This window comes from Centropristis striata, chromosome 4, assembly GCF_030273125.1.
Source record: "Centropristis striata isolate RG_2023a ecotype Rhode Island chromosome 4, C.striata_1.0, whole genome shotgun sequence".
NCBI lineage: Eukaryota > Metazoa > Chordata > Actinopteri > Perciformes > Serranidae > Centropristis > Centropristis striata.
This window is the reverse complement of record NC_081520.1, coordinates 41,329,672-41,357,440: the sequence shown is the minus strand read 5'-3', so window position 1 is coordinate 41,357,440 and position 27,769 is coordinate 41,329,672. Positions and strand designations below refer to the sequence as shown.

General features: G+C 37.2%; 1 protein-coding gene across 1 annotated transcript in view; it reads right to left on the bottom strand.

Moving 5' to 3' along the window:
- Window positions 1-27,769, bottom strand: part of map3k10 (mitogen-activated protein kinase kinase kinase 10) — a 59,727-nt gene that overhangs the window by 7,941 nt on the left and 24,017 nt on the right. Inside the window, 7 exon segments of the mRNA XM_059330730.1 lie at window positions 1,097-1,209; window positions 3,471-3,609; window positions 3,685-3,807; window positions 6,590-6,836; window positions 8,058-8,233; window positions 12,487-12,635; window positions 13,911-14,091. Coding sequence (XP_059186713.1) covers window positions 1,097-1,209; window positions 3,471-3,609; window positions 3,685-3,807; window positions 6,590-6,836; window positions 8,058-8,233; window positions 12,487-12,635; window positions 13,911-14,091 — 1,128 coding nt within the window.

The following is a 27,769-nucleotide window of genomic DNA, read 5'->3' as shown; positions in this document are numbered from 1 at the left end:
GATTCCCAAAGTGTGGTGCGTGGACCCCTGGGGGTGCGCGAGATGAAAAATGTAATGGCAGTCTGATAATTACACAATTACATTTTTTTTCCCCACACAATAAAGAAGTCTCATTGATCCTCTCTAAAGCTGGAGAAACAAACTGGAGAGAGCTTAAGGAAGTGGAAATAACTAAACTAAAATCATTCAACATATATAACCTGAAATATTTAAAGTAAAATACTTAAATATAGCAACAAATTTTCTTCAATTGCTTGTTCAACTTAATGTCTGGTTCAACTAAAGATACATTTCTTCAGACAAATATATTAACAACAAAAATAGCTCATAAGAGTTTAATTTATTATTTATTAAAAAAAGGGTTGAGACCATTTATTCTCGTCATGAAGATTACACCACATTTCATGGATAAACTGCACATAAATGTGGATAATTCCAAAGGGATTTTCTTAGTCCAGGGATTCCCAAAGTGTGGTGCGTGGACCCCTGGAGGGGCACGAGATGAAAAATGTAATGGCGGTCTGATAATTACACAATTACACCCCCCCCCCCACACAATAAAGAAGTGTAAATAAAAATTTCCTTTGTAAAATGTAAAATCAAAAACTGTAATATTAATTAATGAATACATGCAGGCTATTCAAAATGCACTTCATCTTAAAATGAAGCGTAGAAGAAGTTATCTTCTTCCATGTTTCCAGCCTGTGTTATGATGACGGGTTGTTTAGCTCCACGCTCATTTAAACTTGCTGCAATTTTTGTTCAACGCAGCTCAAAATATTATAACATTTTCCAACTTATGTGCTTTCTGCCTCTGATCTCATCCATCCTCTTTGCTCTTAAAAGTGGAAGCTTGTTCATAACTTTGTTGCATTATATTGAAACTGTGTTTCAAATGCGAGAGCTCATTGTTGTGATGGTGATTATTTAATTAAATGTGTGTTCTGGTCATTTGAGCATGATTAAACATGCCGCCTTTAATATGGCTATAAAAAAGCTTATTGCATTTTGTTTTTTTTGAAGGTGTGGGGGATTGGGGGGACATAGAAGGAGGTGCACGGCTAAAAAAGTTTGTGAACCGCTGTGTTAGTCTCACCCATCTCGTTGAGGCTGGAGAAGCCGGCGGTCATGGGTGCATGTTTGGGGGATTTTCCCAGATTTGGTGCACTGGAAGACCAAACTTTACATCCTTCACCAAGAGACTTCAGCCTGCAGACAGACACCAGGTTAGAATCATTCAATCACAAATCACCTTGAAATGTTATACCAGGGTATATACAGAAACACTTAAGTTGAATTTAATACCTTTTTATACCATTTTTAATACCTTCACAATATTTTTAAATCCCAACACAGTATTGATCTGCAAGTGTCGTGGCAAACTTTTTACCTTCAGTGTTGGAGGAAACTAATTATAAAGCTGTAACTGATTACTAGAAGTTTTTTACTTCAAGTCAAATCAAGTACCTATATCACAGTTTATTGATTTTGCTTTTATAGCAGCACTGACCCATACACAATTAAGACAAAATTACACATAATTATAATAATAATGTAATGTGTAGGGAGATTAGTTTTTTAAGATTACTTTTAAAAACTTTTTATTGGCTTTATTTTTGTCTAATTCCATTTACTACCTTTTAATACCTTGTAAAACCCTACAACAACCCTTTGAAAGTGCTACTTATTGGTTTTCAAATGGAAGGAATTAAGAATCAGAGGTTTTTGTCATGTGGTGACAGCTGTAAAACACAACGTAGGTGTCTTTCCTTTTTCCTCTCAGAGATAATATCTCCGCTTTGGGCCGCTCAACACTCTGCAATGAAATATTGATTGAAAGGTTTTGTTTTCTCTGTGTGACGAGAAATGATCCGCCCGGAAAAATACGAGAACAGGCTTTTTTTTAGAGTTTCTTCTCGCCTGTGATAACTGTGACAGAAAACCTCACCATCCTTGTAATCTGATTTTTGTCAGGTACACAGTGTTTCTCCTCCACTGGAGTGTCGTCAGATTTAAAATCAACACTCGGGCTTCCACAAGAAGCTGACAATTACAACACGTCTCCGAGGGAAGTTTTCACTGTTACTGAAGTGAAAATAACTAGAAAAACACATATAAAAAAGAAAAACTGTGTCTATTCCTGCCTGACTAGTAAAGTTGTAGCTATGACATCATTTATAATTCTACAGAAGCATTACTACAATTTATTATATTTTATTGTATTTATATTCTATTTTTGTTTGTTTTGTTTCACTGCTACTCTGGGTAGAGTTAAAGTTATACTTTAGGCAAAATAAGGTTTTTTAAGTCAAAACATTACATTTAATGTTTTTTTAAATATAATGAATTAGTAATATTTAACCTCTTCTGACTGTTTGGTCAACCTGTTGTATTGTGCATTAAAAAATTTAAACTGAGCATATTAAAAAAGTTAACTACACTAATTACTTTTGCAAATGTATTGCAAAAATAATAATTTTTCTGACTGATTTTACTTACAAATGAAACTGAATACGTTTACACTCTTCAACTTATATTCTTTCATATTTCTGAAGTTATATGACTCTTAAACTTGAAGGAGAACAGAGTTGGAGGTCACATTCATTATTTTTTCACTCTAGAGGGCGCTGTTAAAATGTTGGCACTGAAGTTTTAAAAAACTGAGGTCAGAGGTCACCTGCAGGCTCATTTCAGGAAACTTTCAAATGAAGGTGAGAAGACTTTTAGTGTTTTTCATGCCACAATGTAAATATTCAGCTCTTCTGTGCTTCTCTTCCAGGATTAATATATAATTAATATCAAAAAGTATGAACAGAGGGCTATTACATTTTCTTAGCTACAACATGTGGATGTTTGTCACATTTTCTTCAGGCTTTGTTGCAACATACATGGTGTGATATTTATCCTAATTTCTGTCTTTCAGTTTTAAAAATAGGCAGGAAGACAAACTAGAGACTCTTTAGGATTAACTCCTGAACACTGGCGAGATGTTGCAGTAATATAAGTCCATCAAACTCATGTTTGGAGGTTTGTTTCCTAAATCAAATCCTGTTTACAAAATGTACAATTGATTTTAACCCTGTTCTCTACTGATAACCTGTCTGTTCGACACTACATTTAGTCTGTATTTGATTTTTAAAGTGGTTAAAAGAATCAATGCCTCGTGTAAATTCTGTCCTTCAAACCCCTTACTTTGCATCGTTTAAATGAAATTATTATGATTGATGAATTTCTGACTTCCTGCTACATTTATCTGAATATGTGTGCAGATTTGTGAGATGTTGGGGCAGTCCGTGGCCTAGATGTTAGGAATCAGGCTTGTAACTGGAGAGTCGCCGCTGTTCTGTTTTTCATGCATTTGTGTTTAATTAGAAGCTTAACTTTTATACTTATACCCCAAAATACTCAGATTTTACAGTCATCTCTGATTTTATATTCATCTCCGGTTTGTAAACAAATAGTGAACGTACTTCTCCTCTCCTCCGACCCTCTCCTTCTGCAGCGTGGAGCTCGGTCCCCAGGTGCGTCCTTTCTTCTTGCTGGTGGACAGGTCTTCCTTCTTGCAGACGGCGCTGCGTCCCCACGTCTTACTGCCGTCGCTCGGCGTCACTGAGGGACAGACAGGAAACATCACACTCTGACCCTAACTACAATCTCTGCGTTCTGATTTCTGTGTGTTCTCACGTCGTATGGCTCTGAGTCGCGGTATGACCCCCGGGCTGGCGGGCGGCGTGGTGCTCTCGCTGCCCTGAGTCTTCCTCTTGTCCACACTGGGAGACGCCTGGACTGTGATCTTATGCTCAAAGCCTGCAGGGAGCAAGAAGACAGGATGTTCATCATTTTTTGTTGTAAAAATGTCTGCCACTTTTCATTCACAAAACACCAACTTCAACAGCTAACACCACATTAAAAGACGTTTTTACTGTACCAAAAAAAAAAACGTTCAAATCCATCTGTCTTTCTAATTCCCTGCTAAAATCATGAATTTTTTTTTTTAAACGGTTCTAGCTGTTTTGTTTTCTTAAGTTTTTATTATTATCTTATCCATATTATTGTATTTCCATATATGTTTTAGTTATAACTGAGAATGTAAGGGCACAAATTCTTTGTAGTGGTAAAAAACTAAAATCTAAAAATCCATGTTTAAAATTAAAAAATGCAGCTAACACTATATTAAAAGGCATTTTTATTTTTATTTTGTCAAGAAATCACTTGGAAAAAAACTTCAAATCCTTCCGTCTTGCATAAATATCTAAAAAACGTTTTTGGCTTTTTGTTTTGTATTGTTTTTTAAATCCCTTTTATTGTTTTGCTATTTATTTTTTTGTTATTGCTGAGAATGTATGGGCAACTTAACTGTAAAAAAAAAATCAATAAAAATATGTATGTATAAAATAAATGTAAATAAATAAATTGGATCTATTTTCACCGGTGGATAACAATAATTAGAAAAAATAGTTCCTGGTTGGAAAAGAGTGGAGGTTATATTATTATTGTTATATATTACAGAAGTAAATGATGGGTTGATGGTAATAAATGTTTTATTAATTCATGTATTTCATAAGAAAATGAATGACATGAACTTTATATTCATATTAGGTTGTGACTAGCCTCAGCCTCTTGCATGTTGTTCTCCATCCGTCCACTAGATGTCCTCAGACTTCTCCACCTGTCTGGGACCCTGAAGTTTACAACTGACTGTTTTCCACCCAAACAAAGCTTCAATGCTGCTAAAGCCTTGAAGCTGGACTCTGTTTCCTGCAGTGGCGGTTCTACACAGGGGCCTCCAGGGGCCACTGCCCCTGTGAAGAAGCCCTCGGCCCCTGCTGTGGCCCCTGTGTCAAATTAATAATAAAATGATCAATTTATAACGATGAGCGACGGAACAATTCTTACCTAATTTCTGTTCAAACAATATCTCATTGTACACAAAATGTTCCCAGAATGTGTACATTGTATAATAGTTTAATTGTGCAATAAGAGCTTTCAAAATAAAAGAAAGTAATTGTGCACAAAAATTAGAAATGTCATTGTCGAACAAAAATAGTTATTATTGTTGGTGAGTCTCATTGTTTCAATCAGTGTTTTGTATCTTCCAAATATATTTAAATTAGATTTTTAAATAAGCTAAATAAAGGGTTTGAATGCTTAAATATCATCTTTGCCATTTTTTAAATATGCCCCCCTGATTAAACACTGGCCCCTGCTTGGCCCCCACAGTAAAACTGGTCTAGAACCGCCACTGGTTACCTGAAACCTGGAGCTGCCTGTGAGCTTCTGAATCTTCATTTCATTTAAAATTGCTGAACATAAATGGGCGTCTTGTGATATATCGGTATTGACTGAATGAAGCAACTCTTAGGCCTCTTCACTTTCCATGAAGTGCACTTTTGTACAGTTACAAGACTCAAAATGCACAAAAAACAAAGTTAAATATGATTTCACTGGTCGATATCGTGATTGTAGTGAAGTGTGAATTATTTTTGATAATCGTGTAGTAAAAATCTGACACCATGACAGTCCTGCATACAGAACCTAAAGCTGCAACAGTATCACTATTTATCAATTAGACTTATTGAATGTTTGTGTTTTTCCGATCCAAGAGGTCGGAAGTTAGAAATTTCAACTGGGAATTCCAACCTCGGATGTGCAGCATCAGCATCTTCATAATAACTAACGTTGTATCAGTGAAGATGAACTTTATTACTGTGGTCCGATCTCTTAGAGCAGGGGTGTCAAAATTTGGCCCGCAGTGTAATTTTATTTGGCCTGCGAGGCAATACCAAATTATTATATTATTATTGTACTATAAAAGCTGACCCGCCAGTATTATACGGTGCATTTACCGCTAATACTAGATTTATTATTGTTATTTTATTTTTAAATGTATTAACCTGTTGAAAAAGTTTATTTTGATATTTAAATCAGAAGGATGCAAATAGAAAAGAGGCATACGATTTTTATTTAATTTTTATTTAATTTTTATTTAATAAATTAATGACATTGGTGTGTTTTTTATTTGAAATTTGATTTTGCATGTCTGCACTATTTAGTTATATATTGTATGTTTATAAGCGTTGCTGGTTCCATATTTAATGTTAAAGCAAAACATGTTTGGTATATATTAAAAGGTTTATTTGTTCAATGTTGGCCTGCGATTTTATTCAAGTTTTAAATTTTGGCCCATTGTGTATTTGAGTTTGACACCCCTGGGTTAGAGACTCTTTGTACTAAAGTTACAACCTGGCAAAAACACAACTGCTGCGTTTCAAATCTTCTCTTTACTTTAAGTGCATACTGCAGCTACCCCCCTGTTACATGCAGTATGAATACAACTGGGATGTACTACTTTGTCATAATGGCACCTTGAACTTTGACCCTTTGGCTCATATTTGCTGTGCAGAGCATTGTGGGTGAGAATAGCCAGAGAAGCAGCCGGATGCAGGAAGACATCCTGGTATTTCTGGCCTACTGAATCGTGCGGTAATGTGGATATTGGAATGCTCCCCATGTAACTGGAAGCTCTGCCAGTTTTCTGCAGCTGATGTGCCTTAAACTAAATGTGCCTGCAGTTCCCCGCTCCACCCACCAGAGGGCAGACTGATGCAGTTGCTGTCTCGGCCGAGCTTCATCAGGCGACTCTTCTTGAAGTGTCCTTTTCTTTTCTTCACGCTGGGTTTCTCCTGGTACATCTGGTGGATGATGATGTTCAGCTCTCGCTCCACGATGTCGATCTCCCTCTCCGCCAGCTCCTGCTCTCTCCTCTTCAGCTGCTCCTCCTGCTCCCTCTGCTCCTCAGCTGCTCGGGCCAACGCCTCCTCCCAGGACCTCAGCTCCTGAGGAGAGGAGAGGAGAGGAGAGGAGAGGAGAGGAGAGGAGAGGAGAGGAGAGGAGAGGAGAGAGTGAGAAGGAATAGGAGGAGGAAAAAGGAAGCGAAGATGCATGGAAGGGGGAGAGAAAAGAGAGGAATGAAAAAACAAAAGGAGAGGAGAAGAAGGAGGAGGAGAAAAGATCGGATATGAATATGAATACTTTATTTTTGGATTGGGACAGTGCACATTAATGAACATCGATAAACATCTTTGTAAATATGCCGGATTATAGCAAGGCTGCTAGTTTGCATCCGTAGTCCCTAAAAAAAATCCTAAATGGGGAGGATGAGGTTATTAGCACCTCCTCTCACACCTCCTTTGGCAGCAGGCTTGTTGCTAAGGTGATTGTAATTTGCAGAAACACCTCCGACAGACTGACGTGAGATTCCTCCCTCAACATGAAATGTGACTTCTGCTGCTGAAATCTTCTGTTTGAACAATTAAACTTAAAAAAAAGCTGATAAATGAATCAGAATCACACACAGCCTTTCCTCTGTCTCAGTCTATTTAACTGAAGTTATTATCTGAACCCAACAAAGTCTAATTAAAACCTAAATTCCTCCAAAAAAATCTCAGTATTCAGCTTCCTGATGGATCAGGATCTGTGTTTTCAGACCAAGGTTATTATAGTTAACGAAAACTGACAAAATAACGACAACTAAAATTGAAAAAACATTTTCGTTAACTAAAAAAAAAAGTTTTTTCATAAACGATAACTAACTGAAACTGTATTGTGTGGTTACAAAACTAACTAAAATTATCATGAAAATGTCCTTTGTTTTTTTCGTCTTTGTCAACTTTTTTCATACATAATTCAGTGTTTCTATTTGAACATGCAGGAACACATGGTGAATATGTTTACTGAGACTGGGATGTTTACACTCCAACCAAAATACAAAACACTCAGAACTGTAAGAGTTAATAACCTTATTGAGGCTGAGATGATAAACCAAAGGAAATGAAGGCACATACCCATTACAAAAAAACTAAAACTAACACTAAAACTAATAAAAACTAAACAGAAACTAAGCATTTTCAAAAAATAAAAACTAAACTAAAACTAGCAAACTCACTCTAAAAACTAACTAAAACTAACTGAATTTGAAAACAAAAATTCACAACGAAATTAAAACTAAAACTAATGAAAAATCCAAAACTATGATAACCTTGTTTCAGACTCCTCACCTTCTCTTTGGCCCTGAGCTCGTCAAACATCTGCTGGATCTCCAGCCTCCAGTCCTCCTGCAGCGAGTGAAACGACTCCAGCGGCATCTGAAACATGGCCGACTGCTCGATGGCCAGCAGGCGCCGCAGGATGCTGGTGAAGGACGGCCGGCTGCGGGGGTTCGGGCTCCAGCACTCTGAGGGGACCAGAGGTAAAGTTATTATGTATTATATCAGATGATATATGGTTAAAGTTTATTTATAGGGCACATTTAAAAACAACCTCAGTTGACCAAAGGGCTGTACAGTAAAATAGAATAAATCATACACAAATAGGTATAAATAAAAACAATAAAATACTAAAAACAGTCAAACAATAAAATAGTAATAAAAACTCAGTCCAAAACAGAGTTAGAGATCAAAAAGACAAATAAAAGCGTAAAAAAGTAAAAAGAAAGACAATGGTTCTTGCCTAACTGGGACTGAAGGCCAAGGAGAATAAACCCCAATAACAAAAAAAGTTGAGAAACTGTGTAAAAGACTGCATCAAATTTAGTTTTTATTTGCATAAACAAAAGTAAAAGTTTGAACATTAAATATATGTCAGAAAGGATTATCACAAATTATCAAATTTTGTTTTATTTCCGTAAAGAAAAAGTCCCAACCTTTTTTGGACTGAGGTTGAAGCACTAACCCTGATAACAAGTCAGGTAAAGCAACAGCTATCAACGTGCATTAAAAGCTGTAAAATATTATCTGCTTTGTAGCTTTAATTTTGTTTCCACATTATGACTTAACCCTTTATCAGGCAAAGAACCATATTTGGTAACTTCAGGTAATATTTAGAGAAGAAAGTTGCAAATTTACTAGATTAAAGTGGCAAATCTACAAGAAAAAAAGTGGCAGATTTAAGAGATTTAAAGTGGGAAAAAAGCAACTTTTTTCTCCCAGATTCACCACTTTAAATCTCATAAATCTACACATTTTTTTCTCATTGATTTGCCACTTTAATCTCATAAACTTTTTTCTCAAAATAGTATTTTCGTATGTTTTTTTTACACATTCTGGCAGTATGTAATATCCTCCAATATTCTCTAGGGTTGAAATTTGGAATTTGCAAGTATTTCAATGAGTGCCCTATTAAGGGTTAAAGTGGTGAATCTGGGAGAAAAAAGTTGCTTTTTTCCCACTTTTTTCTCGTAAAACTGCAACTTTTTTCTCGAAATATTACCTGAAGTTACCAAATATAGTTCTTTGCCTGATAAAGGGTTAAAGCTTGTAAACACACTGAGGTCAGAAAATGACTTCCCACCTCCGTAAATAGAGAAATAACACATTCTCCTAGTTTTTTATCTCTATAAATGAAACTTCTTAACAGGATTTGTTGTTGGTTCTGGTCTTTTCATTTGATTTATAATCTTTTTTTTTAAAAAAATAACAATATCTCCAGATATTACCTTTTAATCAACCATGACTTATTTGGTCTGGACATAATTTTTCCTTTTTTTCCTTCCTGGCAGTGAAGAAGAAATGGAAGAGAGCAGGATGGGCCGGCATATGGCCGCCATCATGAGCCAAACCCTGAGTGACAGTGTTACAGAAACATGAAGCACACCTCCAGAGATAAATACCACCAACACTAACCATGACTGTCTGAACCACTCATGCTCCTAAAGCACACACTAAGGTTATTTCAGAGCTGTGCTAGCATGTAATCTTTATTTATTAGTTTATTCTCCTCCTCAAAGAATTGTCACTAGCACTTATTGATGCACTAATAGCTCTTATTGCTCTAGACCTTGATTGTTTGTTTTTATTCTTCCTGTAAGTCGCTTGTGTAATGTAATTTATTAGGTAAAATAAATTAACATGAAGAGTGTGTGGATACAAGTTTGAGAGAGGAGATGAAAGTGAGACGATGACAGGAGTAAACAGTGTAAGGAGGAGCGAGGGAGGAGGAGGAGGAGGAGGAGGAGAGCTTCAGGAGCAGAGGAGGAGGAGAAGAGCTTCAGGAGCGGAGGAGGAGGAGGAGGAGGAGGAGGAGCAGAGTGGGAGGAGGAGGAGCAGAGTGGGAGGAGGAGAAGGAGGAGGAGGAGGAGGAGGAGGAGGAGGAGGAGGAGGAGGAGGAGGAAGAAAAGAACTTCAGGAGCAGAGTGGGAGGAGGAGGAGGAGGAGGAGAGCTTCAGGAGCAGAGTGGGAGGAGGAGGAGAAGAGCTTGAGGAGCAGAGGAGGAGGAAGAGGAGGAGGAGAGCTTCAAGAGCAGAGGAGGAGGAGGAGGAGGAGGAGGAGGAGAGCTTCAAGAGCAGAGGAGGAGGAGGAGAGCTTCAGGAACAGAGTGGGAGGAGGAGGAGGAGGAGGAGGAGGAGGAGGAGGAGGAGGAGGAGGAGGAGGAGGAGGAGGAGGAGGAGGAGGAGGAGGAGGAGGAGGAGGAGGAGGAGGAGAGTGGGAGGAGGAGAGTGGGAGGAGGAGGAGGAGGAGGAGGAGGAGGAGGAGGAGGAGGAGGAGGAGGAGGAGGAGGAGGAGGAGGAGGAGGAGAGTGGGAGGAGGAGAGTGGGAGGAGGAGGAGGAGGAGGAGGAGGAGGAGGAGGAGGAGGAGGAGGAGGAGGAGGAGGAGGAGGAGGAAGTGGAGGAGGAGGAGGAGAAGGAGGAGGAGGAGGAGGAGGAGGACTTTCATTGAATTGCTTGAAATGTTCAGCATATGTGCCCCTCTGCATCCTTTATAGATAAAATACATTAATTAATAATTAACAAATAATAAATATGTTGTTAATATTTTTTTATGCATGTCCTAAAACCCTAAAAGTCTTGTGGGATCCTTTTTGACCCCTGAGGACTATGGGTGTGATTATTTTATTATTTTTGCTGCTATCCAAAAATGTAAAATGTTTTCAAAACGCAAGTTTGACCAAAACTTGACATAACCTACTCTAATTATTATTTCACTATAACTATTGAACATTGAAATTCAGGTTTTATTACTTTTTTTTCTCTTGAAATGAGGCTTAATTTTGTATATTTGACAATAATGTACCAATAATAATGAAAAAAAATGTGAAAATGATATATCAATTTGTTTGTCATGAGTTGCCTTAAGAGGTGAAAAAAAAAGTTGTGAGGAGGAGGAGGAGGAGGAGGAAGTGGAGGAGGAGGAGGAGGAGGAGGAGGGAGGTGGCTGAGGTTTTTTCTAAAGCTGGCCTGCAGCTTAGCCTCCACATTTGTAATTAGCAGAATAATGCAGGTGTTTGAGCTGAACTGTGAAATAAAAGCTGCTGTTAACGGAGTCGCTGCCTTGATTATCTGAAGGTGAAAAGGAGAAATCCGGCCGTGGGGAGCTCCGGCTGCACCAGGGTATAAAAAGCAACTTAATGAAACTGTTCAGACGTCTTTATCTATTTTAATGCCTGAGTGTTGAAATAATTAAATTGTGAGGATGAAAGGAGTAGAAGAACTCCGTCTCCACGCTCAATTATGTCTCAGAAGTTGTTTCAGCATTTTTATTTTTTTTGGTTAATTCCATTTGTTACACAGATTTGGAGCTAAATTTTGCTCCTGTTTTTTACTCGAAAATGTATCAAAATGGTTAATAATCACTCCAAAAGACAATTTTAAATTACCCAGACCGTAAGGAGCACCGCAGAAAAATCGATGCTGTTACAATTTGTCTTTGCACACAAATCATTGCAGTTTGTATGAGAAAGTTTGTCTTCCTTATACAACCATAAAACCATTTGACACAAACTTCCTCCTACATATGCGCTCTTTACTGACTCTGAAAACTATCGTTACCTTCTGTTAAATGACGTACAGTCATGGAAAAAATGATAAGATCCCCATTGTTTTCTTCACTTTCTTGTTCATTCTAATGCCTGGTACAACTAAAGGTACATTTGTTTTGACAAATATAATGATAACAACAAAAATAGCTCATAAGAGTTTAATTTAAGAGCTGATATCTAGACATTTTCCATGGTTTTCTTGATGATGATTTTGGTTATTATCAATAAAACCATGGAAAATGGCTAGATATCAGTCTGGTCTTTTTATATGAAACTTTCCATGCAGCTGTCTTGGCTAGGACTCTTTTGAAAGAGATATTTTAAATCTCACTGGGGTTTATTCCTGGCATTATAAAGGTTAAATAGGAAAATAAAAACCTCAGGAATTCAAGCAAGGTTACACCACTTTAAAGGCAGTGGATGTGAACACAAAATGACCTTTTCCACTGTGAGTTTCTGTTTTATCAGTGACACGTTTAAGGTCGTATTTGACCACTGATGTACAAAAGATGAAGCACAAGGGCACAGAAAGCTGAATGAACGGGACCAGCAGGAGGAAGTCGTGCCAATCAACCAATAAAGACGACTTGGAAATGTATTTCTGCACCAGGACAGAAGCACTGACTGGTTTTAATCATGACTCAGAGCGTGCCGGCGGGCGGTGGGCTGCTTACCTCCCAGCAGCTGAGCGAAAGGTTCAGGGCACGTTGACGGGATGGGAAGTGTGAGTTTGTTCATGGCGACACCATAAGCCACCGCCAGCGCGTCTATCTCCCGGTACGGGACCTCGCCGGTCAGCAGCTCCCACAGCAACACGCCGAAACTGTGGAGAGAGAGACGATGAGGAAAATACTGTGAATGTCAAATCTGATATTATGAAGAATCCTACAAAAGTCCTGCATTCAAAACTTACTTAGGTAAAAGAACCATCAATCAGCATCAAAATGTACTTAAAGTAAGGGTAACGCTTTATATTAAGGTCCTTGTAATAACCATTAATTAACAAGTAATAAGGCCCTTGTAAGTCCTTACAAGATGCTTATTAATTATTTTATTTTTTTTAATTTATTTTATTTGAAAGGGACAATGCAGTTAGCATAGATACAGTGCATGCATCTGATGTGCTGCATACAGAGATATAGCTTCAGCTAGTTTTCAACTCCCGTCCCTAGTTGGGCTTTTACAACTACATACAAAATCACAATACTATAAAAATCCAATATACATTTACCCTGAGAAAAAAATAAAAAATAAACCCTGTATAAATATAGCTTCGAGTTTAAAATCATCATAAATCTATACAACAATAAGGAGAAAAGAAAGAAATAAGAGAGAAAAGGAAGAAAGAAAAAAATTTCACATTATTGTGTGTTTATAAGCTTATATAAGTGTTAATAATGGCATTACAAACACCCATGACCCACCCATTATGTCTTTGCCATGCCTTTATTAATCTTATTTTGTTTGCTTATTGATATTAAAATATACTTTATTGCTCATCTATTATAAGTTAACTATAAGTTAACTATGCTTTTTGCAACTACCGGATCTAAAGCGAGAACAATGCCTTATTACTTGTTAATTAATGGTAAAGCATAGTTAACTTATAAAAAATAAGATTAATAAAGGCATGGCAAAGACATAATGGGTGGGTCATGGGTGTTTGTAATGCCATTATTAACAATTATATAAGCTTATAAACACACAATAATGTTAATAAGCATCTTGTAGGGACTTACAAGGGCCTTATTACTTGTTAATTAATGGTTATTACAAGGACCTTAATATAAAGCGTTACCAAAATAAGTTTTTTTTTCTACATGTCCTAAAACCAGTCTAATGTTATGGGGTCCTTTTTGACCCCTGAGGAGACCAGTGAATAGTCAGGTTAAATGGGTTAAATGTTGTCAAGGTGGGGTTCATTTTAACTACTTAAAATACTGTTATGAGGTTTAACTTAAATAGCAATGTTCTTAATTTTAGCCATATTTTTTTGTTTCTATACACATGTAAAACATCTGGAGTTCACATTGTGCCACGCTGGTCTGGACAGACAGATGTTTGTCTAAATGAGGAGATTAAAGAGACGGCTGCAGACCTCCACACGTCGCTGCTCTTGGAGAAGAGGGAGAGCTTGATGACCTCGGGGGCCATCCAGGCGTAGGTCCCCGCAGCGCTCATCTTGGTGGTCTGGTGCCACTCTCTGGCCAGACCGAAGTCTGTGATCTTCAGGGTCCGCCCGCCCAGATCGTCCCACTCTATGGGCTCCAGGATGAGGACTGAGGAGGAGGAGGAGGAGCAGATTTGTGTTAAAGGATGACAGCACTGTACACACAGGACACACGCAAAAAAAAAATGCTTCCGGGACTTTTTAAAAATGTAAACGCTCTCTGACAAGAGGTCAAACTCCACAGAGAGCAAAGAGCTCAACGCGTCAGGAGTTATCACAGGAAATATTCTGAAATGGGAATATTTGCTCTTTTTCTTTTTCTTCTTAGATAGAAACTTGAATATATTTTGGCTTTGGAGTAGTTTAAAGACCTTAGCTTTTCTGACATTTTTATGAACCACTCGATCAATTTATAGAAAAAAGAATCATCATCATCATATCATCATATAGTATTATAGTATAATAATACCGACCAATTTAATCTCTAACAGACCTACTGGTCAGTATCAGCATATTGTGTTTCTCAATAAAACTCATATATTTAAAAAAAAAACAGAGAACATGTAAGAAGTAAATTATGCTTTACATTCTTTATAAATGGTGTATTTTAATTTGATTTATTCTTTATTTAAATGGTCAAGAATGAACCTATACTGAACATATTACTATTAAGCTATTAATTTAAATGAGTACTTCGCTAAAACTGAACATACAGTATTGATATTTATAAATTTTCTCATTTTCAATTTATACTATAATCAGTTGACAATGTAACGATTTATATGTAATTATTTATATAATAATTGATTTTTATTTTTTTTTAATCAGCCTTTCTCAGTAACTTTGTATTGTCATATTGGTGCAAAATCCACATAGAAAAGATCTTTTTTTATTCCAGCTCAAACATTCACTAAATTGGCCAATATTTAACTGTAATTGGGGAATTTTCCCCAAATAAAATCAGTATCAGGGCGTGCCGGTGGATCTCTGCTAGAGTGATCACCACTAAGGCTGAGCCCTCGTGTTGCTGTTTAATGAAGCATGAAAATGTTTTTAAATCTACCTAAATCCCTTATTGGTCCGTTCAATTAACGTTGTTTCGAGTGAGAAGATTCTGAGAGCAAAAAAACCCTGAAAACCAAAACATGAAGTCCAGTTTCTGGTCTGGTTTAATACTCTGGAGTCCATGAAAGCACCTGCATATTAACTTCTTCATGACGTGAAGACATAAAAATGAAGCAACATTGAGTCTCCATCAGCTTCCAAATAAAGTTATGGCTTGAAACTCCAAACCAGAATTTTTTTGGGTTATATTCAGGCAAGTAAAACCGGAGATAATGTCAAATATATCTAGTATAAAAATATAGAACTAGAGATTATCCTCATTTTAGCTGTTATATGTTATATTTGCAACCTGTATTCATATTTGCAACATTCAAAATTCTGTGTATTTAAATATTATTTTCAAGATCAGATTTTGTGTTTTCCTTTGTTTCTTTTGGGTTCAACTTTTTTATCAAGTAAGTCAAAGTTTAAAATGAATGAACAGGACATATAGGTGAGGCATGGTGAAGATTTTTTAATAGATTTTTAAAAGGACATAATAGCCCAAGATTTCAGGGGGTTAATACTCTAAACCTCTAGTCCAGCTATTCTCAACCTTGGGGTCGGGACCCCAATTGGGGTCGCGAGATGATTTCTGGGGGTCGCCAAATCATTCTGGAAGTCAGCTCTGTCTCCACTGTGTTAAAGTGTTAATGTGTTTTAGTCTTTTTGGTCACTTCATGTCTTTTTTTGGTCATTTTGTGTGGTTTTTTTTTCATTTTGTGTCTTTTTTGGTCATTTTGTGTATTTTTTTTGTCATTTTGTGTCTTTTTTGGTCATTTTGTGTCTTTTTTGGTGATTTTCTGGCTTTTTTCTGTCATTTTATGTCTTTTTTGATCATTTTGTGGTCAATTTGTGTCTTTTTTGGTCATTTTGGTTCCATTTTTTGGTCATTTTGTTTCTTTTTTGGGTGATCTGAACTGTGCGTGATTCTGTTCAGTGAACGGGGGTCGCGGAAAACATGCATGTTAAATTGGGGGTCGCGACTCAAAAAGGTTGAGAACTACTGCTCTAAGCTAAACTTTGACACATAGGAGAAGCAACATGTAGAATGAGTCAGCTTCAGTGTTTACACTGCAGGTGTGGTCGCAGCAGGGTGCTGGTCAGGTTCCTCCTATAGTGGGAACATGTGACCAGGTTAATGTTTTTCCAATACATTAACAGTAATTTTAATGTTTCCTTGTTAATGTTCACATTTCACCTCCTCTCTCTGTCTCTTTTCTCTCTTCCATGTACGACTTCCTGCTTCATTTCCGTGTCAGGGCTGGCTATGGAAATATTTGGAGTGTACACAGTTGAGAGGCAGGTGGAGGCTCTCTCTCTCACTTATCTACAGGCGTATGCAAAGGGTGGTGGAGAGCGACTACACACACACACACACACACACACACACACAGCGGCGTCTTTGTTTACACACACATGCACTCCTTCACGCACACACACACACAAACCTTTCATGTGATAAAGGTGTGCCTCTCTGTGCTCTGCTCTGTCCACAAGCTCGCTAGGAGACCAGTTTCACTGATAAAGCATTGATCTCAGACCAGTCGGCACACATTTCCATAGTCACAGAGAACTATTTACAGCCTTTACTTTAATAAAAGTAGCAACACCACACTGCAAAAATTCTCCATTACAAGTACAAGTGATTCATGTAAAACTTTACATGCAAAAACTCCCCTTCAGAGTGTTATGTCGTCATATATTATTATTATAACCGCAACCAAGGAGGTCAAGTTTCTGCTGGTTTGTTTGTCAGTTAATAGCGACAGGGCCTTCTCAGTAGCAAATGTTTTTAAATCCCACTTAAAAACCCTCTTTTCTCTTGCCTTCTATTTAAGTTTTTTTTTCAGGCAAGTGCTAGGGAATAGTGTCCCCTAGTACAGTAGTTCTCAACCTTTTTGAGTCGCGACCCCCAATTTAACATGCATGTTGTCTGTGACCCCCGCTCACTGAACACAATCTCACACGCACAGTTCAGATCACCCAAAAAAGAAACAAAATGACCAAAAAAAAGGAAACAAAATGACCAAAAAAGACACAAAATGATCAGAAAAGACAGTAAATGACCAAAAAAAGGAAACAAAATGACCAAAAAAGACACAAATTGACCACAAAATGATCAAAAAAAGACACAAAATGATCAAAAAAAGACACAAAATGACAAACAAAAACCCCCACAAAATGACCAAAAAAAGACATTAAGTGACGAAAAACACATGAACACTTTAACACAGTGGAGACAGAGCTGACTTCCAAAATGATTTGGCGACCCCCAGAAATCATCTCACGACCCCATTTGGGGTCCCGACCCCAAGGTTGAGAATAGCTGCCCTAGTAATCCCACGATGCTTTTAAAAATATCCCATCTTCTTTTAATTTATTTTAAATTTAATTTTGTTTGTTTTTTGTTACCTTTGTCAATTCTGTATTTTATTGCACTTTTTGCACTTTTATGTGAAGCACTTTGGTGCAGCTCAGCCGTCTGTAAATGTGCTATATAAATACATTTGACTGAAACTACTGGCACTATCATCATGAAACTTGGTTGGGAGGTGTAGCATGGGCCGAGGAAGATTTAGGATACACAAATAAATTTTTACTTTTTATTAACACTGTGTGATAGAGCAAGGCTGAGTTTCTGATGCATTAAGGTGTGAGCAGGATTTAAATGTTGCAGCTGGTTGAGGAGGAGGTTTAATAAGTTTAATGACTTCATGTTACAGCTAAAACACAGAGAGCTCAGCAGATTAATCAATTAGTCAACAGGAAATTTTTTTGATAATCCATTATTCATTTCAGTATTTGGTAACGCTTTATATTAAGGTCTTTGTAATAACCATTAATTAACAAGTAATAAGGCCCTTGTAAGTCCTTACAAGATGCTTATTAACATTACTGTGTGTTTATAAGCTTATATAAGTGTTAATAATGGCATTATAATACAGCTAATAGCAGGCTATAAGAGATTTATAAGCACTAATAAGAAACTTGTTAACAACAAATGCTTAAGAACATTAATAAAAGCCTCATGAGTATCTTATAATTGTTCATAATAGCATTATAAACACCCATGACCCACCCATTATGTCTTTGCCATGCCTTTATTAATCTTATTTTGTTTGCTCATTGATATTAAAATATACTTTATTGCTCATCTATTATAAGTTAACTATAAGTTAACTATGCTTTTTTCAACTACCGGATCTAAAGCGAGAACAATGCCTTATTACTTGTTAATTAATGGTTATTAAGGACCTTATTATAAAGCGTTACCCAGTATTTTTTTAAAGCAAAATTGCCACAATTCCATCTTCTTTAACATGACGATATGATGCTTTTCTTTCTCACATATGATTGAATATTGAATGACTTTGAAATTTGGATTTTTGGTGGTTGAAAGTAACTAAAGTCCTGTACTCAGACTAATAATCTCAAATAATTAAAATAAATGTCTGAAGTCACTATCGCCGACTGAGGCTACATTCTCTTAAAGCACTTACATTTCAGAAGGAAATATTGTTTCACTCTGCTAAATTTGTCTGACAGCTGTAGTTACTGTTTACCTTTCAGATTAAGATTTAACATTGTATATGGTGTGTAGTTGAGGCTCCAGACAACTTTTTGATGTGTATGAGAGAAAATTCCCCTCAAATACTTGGTCGAGAGGAGAAATCAACCAATATTTCACAAATAACAGAGTAGATTCCACAGATTGCACAAAAAGTAGTGCTGGGATGTTTCAGGGACTGTGATGAATGCAAGTGCAGATTTCACTGTTCTAATTTCATTAAAAACTATAAACGTGTAAGAGCCATACACTGCAAAAAAAAGAAAAGTTGGGTGAACTTAAAATTTCAAGGCAACAAACTTCGATAAAATTTTAAGTTGGACAATTAAACTAAATATTTTAAGTTTTGTTTTTGAGTTTGCTTAACTCTGAATTCTGATTTTTGTCAACTCAACTGTAAGTTGCACTATAATGTATAATTTACATTGTAAAAACTTGTCAGCTAATATTGCGACCACAATTTTGAGTTAGCATTGATACACTAATGGCTACTCTTGTAGCTGTAACAAGCAGCGCCAATAGCATCAGTTAGCCGCTAGCATCAGTTAGCCGCTAGCTTTTGCTAATGACCGAATTTCACCAGTTTCCTGCATTTCCCAACAAAGAAATAAGAGTTATCAGAACTATTGTCCCTTGTTGTGAACCCCAACTTAAAGATATAAGTAACAACAACTCACCAACTTGTTTTTGAGCAGACAACTGGCTTCCTTTGTTGTGCTAACTTACATTATTGCCCTAAATGTCAATAATTTATATTTCCAAGTTTTACCAACTTAAATCACTGTTTTAGGCCAAAAAATACAAGTTGGCTTTCTTGCAGTAATGACAGTGTTCAATAGTTAATTGAGAAATGTTGAAATGCTCCTTTGGATTGCTTGTGATGTCACAGCTTCTTGGGTGTCAGTTATAATTAAGCAGCCTGAGGAGCAAACATAGTTTTTTGTTTTTGCTTTTTTAAGTAAAGATTTTGAACATAGTTACCTGGTCAGAAGATTTATTACCAAACAGACCTATCGCTGAAGGTTTGGCTTAATAGTGGTGGTAGAATATTTGCAGAATATTAAATGAGATGACCTTATATTTGGTATGGGGCTTTTAAAATGTATTTCCCGAGGTCATAGATCAAACAATAATTGATTTATAGACAAAATAATCAGCAGGAGGAGAGTAAGAAGAATCTCAATACACTTGAGTATCAAAGTATTATGTTATATTCTCAAATGTATTCTTTCTTAGATAGATAGATAGATAGATAGATAGATAGATAGATAGATAGATAGATAGATAGATAGATAGATAGATAGATAGATAGATAGATAGATAGATAGATAGATAGATAGATAGATTACTTTATTCATCCCCGAAGGGAAATTCTTTCTTCTTCAGTCTTTAAAAATGCATAATATTTAAAAAGATGTTCATACATTTAGTTTGTTAAACTGCCAGATAAACAAAGTAACTGCTATATTTTCCTTTTGAAATGTAGTAAATTAGATGTATGAAATGGCATAAAATGGGAATACTGAAGTGACGTGGTACTTCAGAGACATTTTCTATTCTGATGCTGTCGTCTCTGTGAGGGACAGCTGTCTCCTCGGGGCCAACTCTCTGTCTCTGAAAAACCAAACATGGAGTGCAGACAGACTCAGAGAGAGAGAAATGGTGTGTTTGCATGCTCAGATGGGTGTGTCCTTGTTTCCTGGTTTGTTTAGTGTGTATAAATATGGAGCACATCCATACGGTGGAAAAGGAAATCATGGCGTGTAGGAGGAGGGCATGGTGGGAACAGAGAGGACAGAAGAAGAAGAATGAATAAAAATGTCCTGATTATAAGAAGAATTACAGAAGAAGAAGAGGCCGACGGGGACAGACATACTGTCGTTATGCACTTTATGTGTTTTTTATGCACACTGTTCATTGCACCTTATTTGTTTCATAGCACCAACATTTTTATACTGTATATTCATATTTATTCTGCACTGGAATTCTATTCTACTCCTTAATACATACTCCTTCTTTAGACACTTTATTTATATTTTTACATTACATTTTATCGTATTTTATTGTATTTTATTGTATTTTTATATTTTATTGCTTGAAGTATGCCTAGGTTGTTCTTTTTATTTAATTATTTAATTGTGTTGTCATTGTCTCTGTGTGTAATGCTGCTGCTACACTGTAATTTCCCAGCTTGGGATGGATAAAATCTATCTATCTATCTATCTATCTATCTATCTATCTATCTATCTATCTATCTACCTATCTATCTATCTATCTATCTATCTATCTATCTATCTATCTATCTTTTTTGGTCATTTTGTGTCTTTTTTTGTGTCTTTTTTTGATCATTTTGTGGTCAATTTGTGTCTTTTTTGGTCATTTTGTTTCCATTCTTTGGTAATTTTGAGTATTTTTTTGTCATTTTGTGTCTTTTTTGGTAATTTTGTATCCTTTTTTTGGACATTTTGTTTCTTTTTTGGGTGATCTATCTATCTATCTATCTATCTATCTAGAAGCTGAATGGAGGCTTCTTTTAGCTCGTCCACCTGCTCCCGCTCTCCTCCTGATTTAATTATAACATCATCGTGTTACTTTCACGCCTCCAGAACGTCTCGGTGCAGCTTCTCCACGCCACCTGCGCACGTTCATACATTCACGTCGCCGCAGGTCTTTCACTGCCACCAGCGTTATTTCATCCATACGTCAAACACTAAAGATCAACATGTTTGTCCTGAAGTGCAGCGATACACAAATAACACACAACGTGAGGGCGTCGGAGGCATCGCAGCACATTTCATCACACAAAAGTCCTGGAGGATAATGTGGCTTTTACAATGCTGCTGGAAATGTTATCTGAAAATAGAGTTCAGCAAAGAAAGAGAAGAGAGCAACACAGAGCTCCCTGTTAAAGTCTTAGCAACCATAGCATGAAGCATTATGGGAAATATCCCAGGCGTTCATTAATCACACTGTAAAATGTCTGTTTTACTGTTTATCAAGAGGAATAACTGCAGCAGCACTGATCACATGATTTCACTGTCTCAGTGTACAAACAGTAGGTGACCCATTTATTTTAACATGCAGAGAGCATCTGTCCTCCACTGAGACGTTTCTGCACAAAGCTGATATCAGTCACACTTTATCTTATCAATGACCTGTTTCTAACCTTCTGTACTGAGGGACGCTAGATAAAATAACCAGGGCCCGCAGCTCTGTGATCAAAGCAAACAGTAAGATGGATAACATTATAGTTACGTTTGTTTCTGACCATGCACAGCATCTTAATTATAACCTTTAAAATGACTCCCTCTTGTTACGTCAGAGAATAAAAATGGCCCGATTATAACTCCCAAATATTCATACATTTTCAGAATTTTAACCTTTTAAATGCCAGTATGTTTACATAATGATACTGTAAACCCACAAAGATTATTACAAAAACATTTTTTCTGTATTTTTTGTATTGTCTTTTCTGGGATCGGTCATTGGTTAGCAACAACATTACAGTTTGACTCCTTGGACTGTTGTATGTCCATGTCTAGATTTAGACATATACTGTACAGTTGAACCCAGAAGTTTACATACACTATAAAAAAGGCACATATGCTTTTTTTTCTCACTGTCTGACATGAAATCAGACAATCACTTTTCTTGTTTTAGGTCCGTTAGGATTACCAAAATTATTTCTTTTTGCTAAATGCCAGGATAATGAGAGAAGGATTTTTTAAGACAATTTTTTATTATTTTCTTCAAAGTCAGAAGTTTACATACACTAACATTATTATGCCTTGAAACTATTTGGGAAAGCCCAGATGATGCTGTCATGTCTTTGGAAGCTTCTGATAGGTTCATTGACAACATTAGAGTTAGTTAGTATTGTATGTAAACTTCTGGTTTCAACTGTAGATAATCAGTGGTGGAAAAACTATTCCAATCTCTTACTTCAGTAAAAGTACCACTACCACACATTGAAATTACCCCACTACAAGTAAAAGTCCTGGATTCAAAACTTACTTATGTAAAAGTATCACTGTTAGAGCCATTTTGTATATTGTGGAAAAGCTGATAAATTGGAGACAGTGGAGGTCTGCAGCCAGGACCTCTTGCTTACTTGAGTAAAAGTACTAATACTACAATGTGAGATTACTCCACTACAAGTAAAAGTTCTGCATTCAAAACTAACTTCAGTTCAAGTACAAAAGTATCAGCATCAAAATAAGTATCAAAAGTAAAAGTACTTGTTATGCAGAATGGACCCACTCAGGTTTTCAAATATATTTCAAATATATAATTAGAGTATTATTATTGATGCAGTTATCTAAGTATTTCAAGCCAGGGCTCATTTAAACCACTAAATAAACCGTTATGTGGTTAAATTTAATAAAATGTCTAATCACTTTCAATTGATCACGTTTTTCATGTTAAATCTTAACATGAAAAGTAACTAAAGCTGTCGGCTAAATGTGTAAAAAATACAATATTTGCCTCAAAATGTAGTGGAGAAGAGGTACAAAGTCACATAAAATGGGAAATACTCAAGTCAAGTACACATACCTCAACATTGTACTTAAGTACAGTACTTGAGTAAATACAGTACTTGAGTAAATGTACTTTCCACCACTGGTGGAAAGTACCACAGACACCTACTTTACCTACTTTTAAATATTGTGAAAGGGAATCTACTGGATTTTGATAGAGCATGTTCGGCTGCATGGAAACTGGAATATTACTGGAATATTCATTATGTAAATAGCTTAGTGGGAAAATTGTTTGAGAATAAGGGCAGGAACCGGAATAGTTTATGTATGCAAACATAGTGGCTGTAGGTGTGCATCAGTTTGTCAGCGAGTGCAGACTTGGCGGCGGACTGCAGGGCACACAGCGGGAGACGCTCCAGCTGCAGCTCTGTCACAGAGAGTTTTATCGATCAGCTGTCAGAAACACCTGCTGATTGTCAAACTGTCAGCCAACAGAGAGCAGCAGCCTCCTGCTCCATGTGATTACATGTTGATTCAACCTTTAACCCTTAATAGGGCACTCATTGAAATACTTTGAAAAAAAGTCGCAGATTCAAGAGATTTAAAGTGGCAAATCTGTGCGAAAAAAGTCGCAGATTTACGAGAAAAAAGTGGGAAAAAAAGCAACTTTTTTCTCCCAGATTCACCACTTTAACCCTTAATAGGACACTCATTGAAATACTTGCAAATTCCAAATTTCAACCCTAGAGAATATTGGAGGATATTACATACAGTCAGAATGTGTAAAAAAAACATACGGACCAGGGGAGGGGGGTCATATTTTGAGAAATTTGAGAGTTTACGAGATTAAGGTGTGAAATCTACAAGAAAAAATGAACAGATTTATGAGATTTAAAGTGGTGAATCTGCAAGAAAAACGACACATTCCCACAGTTTTGTCTCGGAAATCTGCAACTTTTTTCGAGCAGACTTGCCACTTTAAATCTCCTTTATCTGCAGTTATGTAAGCAGCTGTTTATTGTTTCAAGCCAGGGCTCACTTAAACCACTAAATAACCGCTATGTGGTTAAATTTAATAAAATGTCTAATCACTTTCAATTGATCACATTTTTCATGTTAAATCTTAACCTGAAAAGTAACTAAAGCTGTCGGCTAAATGTAGTAGAGTAAAAAATACAATATCTGCCTCAAAATTTAGTGGAGTAGAGGTACAAAGTCACATAAAATGGGAATACTCATGTCAAGTTTCTTGTAGATTTGCCACTTTAATCTAGTAAATTTGCAACTCCCCCTCCCCCCTGCCCCCTGGTTTGTATTTTTATTTTTATTCATATTTGGCCTTAATATGCTGTCATAGTCAAGTTCTCCTCGTACAAGTCCATGTGGTTCTACGACCAAACAGAGAGACATGGGGACCTCATTTTGCACTGAAGTTACCAAATATAGTTCTTCGCCTGATAAATAAAGGGTTAACCTGCCACCTCTCTTTCACTCCGTCCTTGGACTCCGACCCCGGCTGAGAAATGCCACCAAGTCACAGTTCAAACAGTGACTGAGCAGTAACCAGCGAGCTTTAACCCGACTAATGATCCCCAGACTGGTTAGTCAGAGCAGCGAGTACAGGTGACACATTAGCCTGCAGCCCACTCACATATTTCCCCACAGAGGAGAGTCATTGAACGTCCGCTGAGTGAAGGTATTTCTGTCAGAGCCACTTACATCAACATTTATAACACCATAAACTAACTTGTTTGGCATGTGGTGCTTCTAATCTGGAAAGTCCCAACAGAAACGGGTAAATAAAGAGATGCAGCTTAGTCACACTGCAGGTTTATGGAGATGCAGGTTTTTGCAGGTTTTGCATCTTTGGTTGAGCTAAAAATATGTGTTGTCCTTCATTTGACATCTCTGTTATAACTGGGGAATAAAGTGGCAAAAATGACCTTCTCGGGATTTCTTTTTTGGTTTGTTCTTATATAAAACACAGTCTTTCTCTGTCTACATTGACCTCTAAAGTGCAAAAGAAAACCCTCAAAGCTATGCATCACGATGATTTTCTGTGACTTACTATCTGAGTCTGTCTTTCATTGAGTCGACCCTGATGTTGTTCTGATGTTACTGGTGAAATCCATTTTAATTCATCAATCTAACACGATTACAAAAGTTCAGTTCTTTGACATTTTGGCAGAATTACAAATTAAATTCCCATCTCATCCCAAAGTAAGACTAGGGCTGCAGCTAAGACTTGTTTTCTTTATCAATTAATGTGTCAATTATATTCACAGGTAAAGGATTTATCATTTGGTCCATAAAATGTCGGCAAAATGTCCATCCCAGTTTCTCAAAGTCCAACATTATGTCTGTAAATGTCTTTTTTTTTAAGTCTAAAATCCAAAGATATTCATTTAAATATGGTATAAAAACGGAGAAGTTATATTAATAATTATTATTAATAATAATAATAATAATAATAATAATAATAATACGTTAGATTTATATAGTGCTTTTCTGGATCTTTAAAGATGCCTAAAATAGTTTGTTATTAATTTTGTATTCTATGATTCTGCACTTGATCTGTATTTCCTAACACAAGCTGTAAGACGTTTATAGAAACTTCACAAATGCAAATATTCAGAGTTGAGAGTTACTGTGGACAGTGAAGGACACATGAACCTTGACTGTTATTGTTTGGTGTTTTTTTTTTTTTGCCTCTGCTCAGTCTGCTGTGTCATTAACTTGTTGTTATGGTAACAAGGGCAAAGGTCACCGACCGAGAGCATGACGCTGGGAAAGAAGAGAAGAAAGCCCTCATGCCCCTACGGACACGTCTCTTTTTTTTTTTTTCTCTCTTACTTAATTTTGTCATTAAAGGCATACTTCACCTTTAAAAAAAATAAAAAAGATAATTGTTAATCAATTAATTATCCCAAGTTTCCTTTAATTTTAATTTCTTAGTTTTTCTTGCATACCTCCACTGTGAACACAGACTTAAAATGGAGAAATTCTTGATAAAGTAAATGGGGGCAGCTTTTAACATCAATAAAACTATAATAAAACATCTGCTCACAAACTCACACAACTCGTGCAATAAAATCAAAGTCTCATGTAATAAGTTGTTTGTTTACTACTTCCCGAACATCTGCATTTTCATTAAAACTTTACTTTTAATAGCTCACTTGCACAAGCATGAGGCTGTTTATGCAAAAGTGTTTTAAATTGTCGCGTTTTAATGAAAACACACGTGTTTGTGAAGCAAGTTTCTTGGTCATGAAGATTATTTCTGAATGTTTGAGAGCAGTTAGCAAAGTTTTTTGCATACCTCCACTGTGAACACAGACTTAAAATGGAGAAATTCTTGATAAAGTAGATGGGGGCAGCTTTTAACATCAATAAAACTATAATAAAACATCTGTTTACAAACTCACACAACTCTTGCAATCCTGAACATCTCCCTTTTCATTAAAACCTTGCTTTTAATAGCTCACTTGCACAAGCATGAGGCTGTTTATGCAAAAGTGTTTTAAATTGTCGGGTTTTAATGAAAACACGTGTTTGTGAAGCAAATTTCTTGGTCATGAAGATTATTTCTGAATGTTTGAGAGCAGTTAGCAAAGTTTTTTGCAGACATTTCCCTTTTCTCTAGCCCATCCTTCTTCCCGTCCCTATCATGAGTCGCTTTTGCACCGTCCTCTCCTGTGCAGAAACAGAAACAGGTGTAGCCTGGAGGGTGGAACAGCTGTTGCAATGGCGCTGAGTCAGCGAATCAGGTCCCAACAAACTCCCAATAGTCCCTCTGAAACCTCCCTCTGACTCTCTGCAGCTCACAACACCTTCACACCTCCTCACCCCGCTGCATCCCCCCAGAGCTGCTGCTTGTTTAGGCACAACACCGCCACCGCCACCGCCACCACCTCGTCTGTCTGTCAGGAGGACAAATACAGAAACTTGACTGGCAGCGAGCCGACGCTGCATCAACACAGCTGAGATACGGGCCCCGCCCTGCAGGCCCCACGTCTCTGTTTGTGCCTCGAAATAAGATCAACAAAAAAAAGTAACCTCCCCCTCCAACACTATCGCTTATGACTGTCTTCATCTTTGCATCCCCTCTCTCCCCCATCCTCATCCCCTCTCCCCCGCCCCCCCCTCCCCCCCGCGGCCGGTGCCCACTGTCCGACTGTCTGCTGTTGCAGCTGTCGCCTGCCTGGCTGCCATCACAACACACCGGGGAGAGGACATGGAAGAGGAGACGCAGGGAAAGCAAAAGAGTCCAAAACTGAGGGGTAGATTGTGTGTTCATAATGTGTGGAGGGGGGGTAAGAAGATGAGGAGGCAAAGCGGGTGGCGGTTTGAAGTCGGAGCACGCGGGGGGGAGGGGTAGACGGAGGATGAGAGGAGGAAGGAGGCAAGAAAGGGACAAAAATGACAAGAGGAGAGAGCTGCAGAAATGAGGGCAGCAAGAGAGGAGAATGAAATATGGAGAAGAAGCTGAAAAGGGAGGAAGAGCCGGAGCAGGAAGGGCAAGAAACAGAGAGCGAGCACTAGGAGAAAGAGGGCAATAATGAGCGGGTGAAAAGATGCGAGAGGTAAAGAGAGATGACTGGAGGGAGAGCTTTTGTCATTTTCCTGGCAGCACA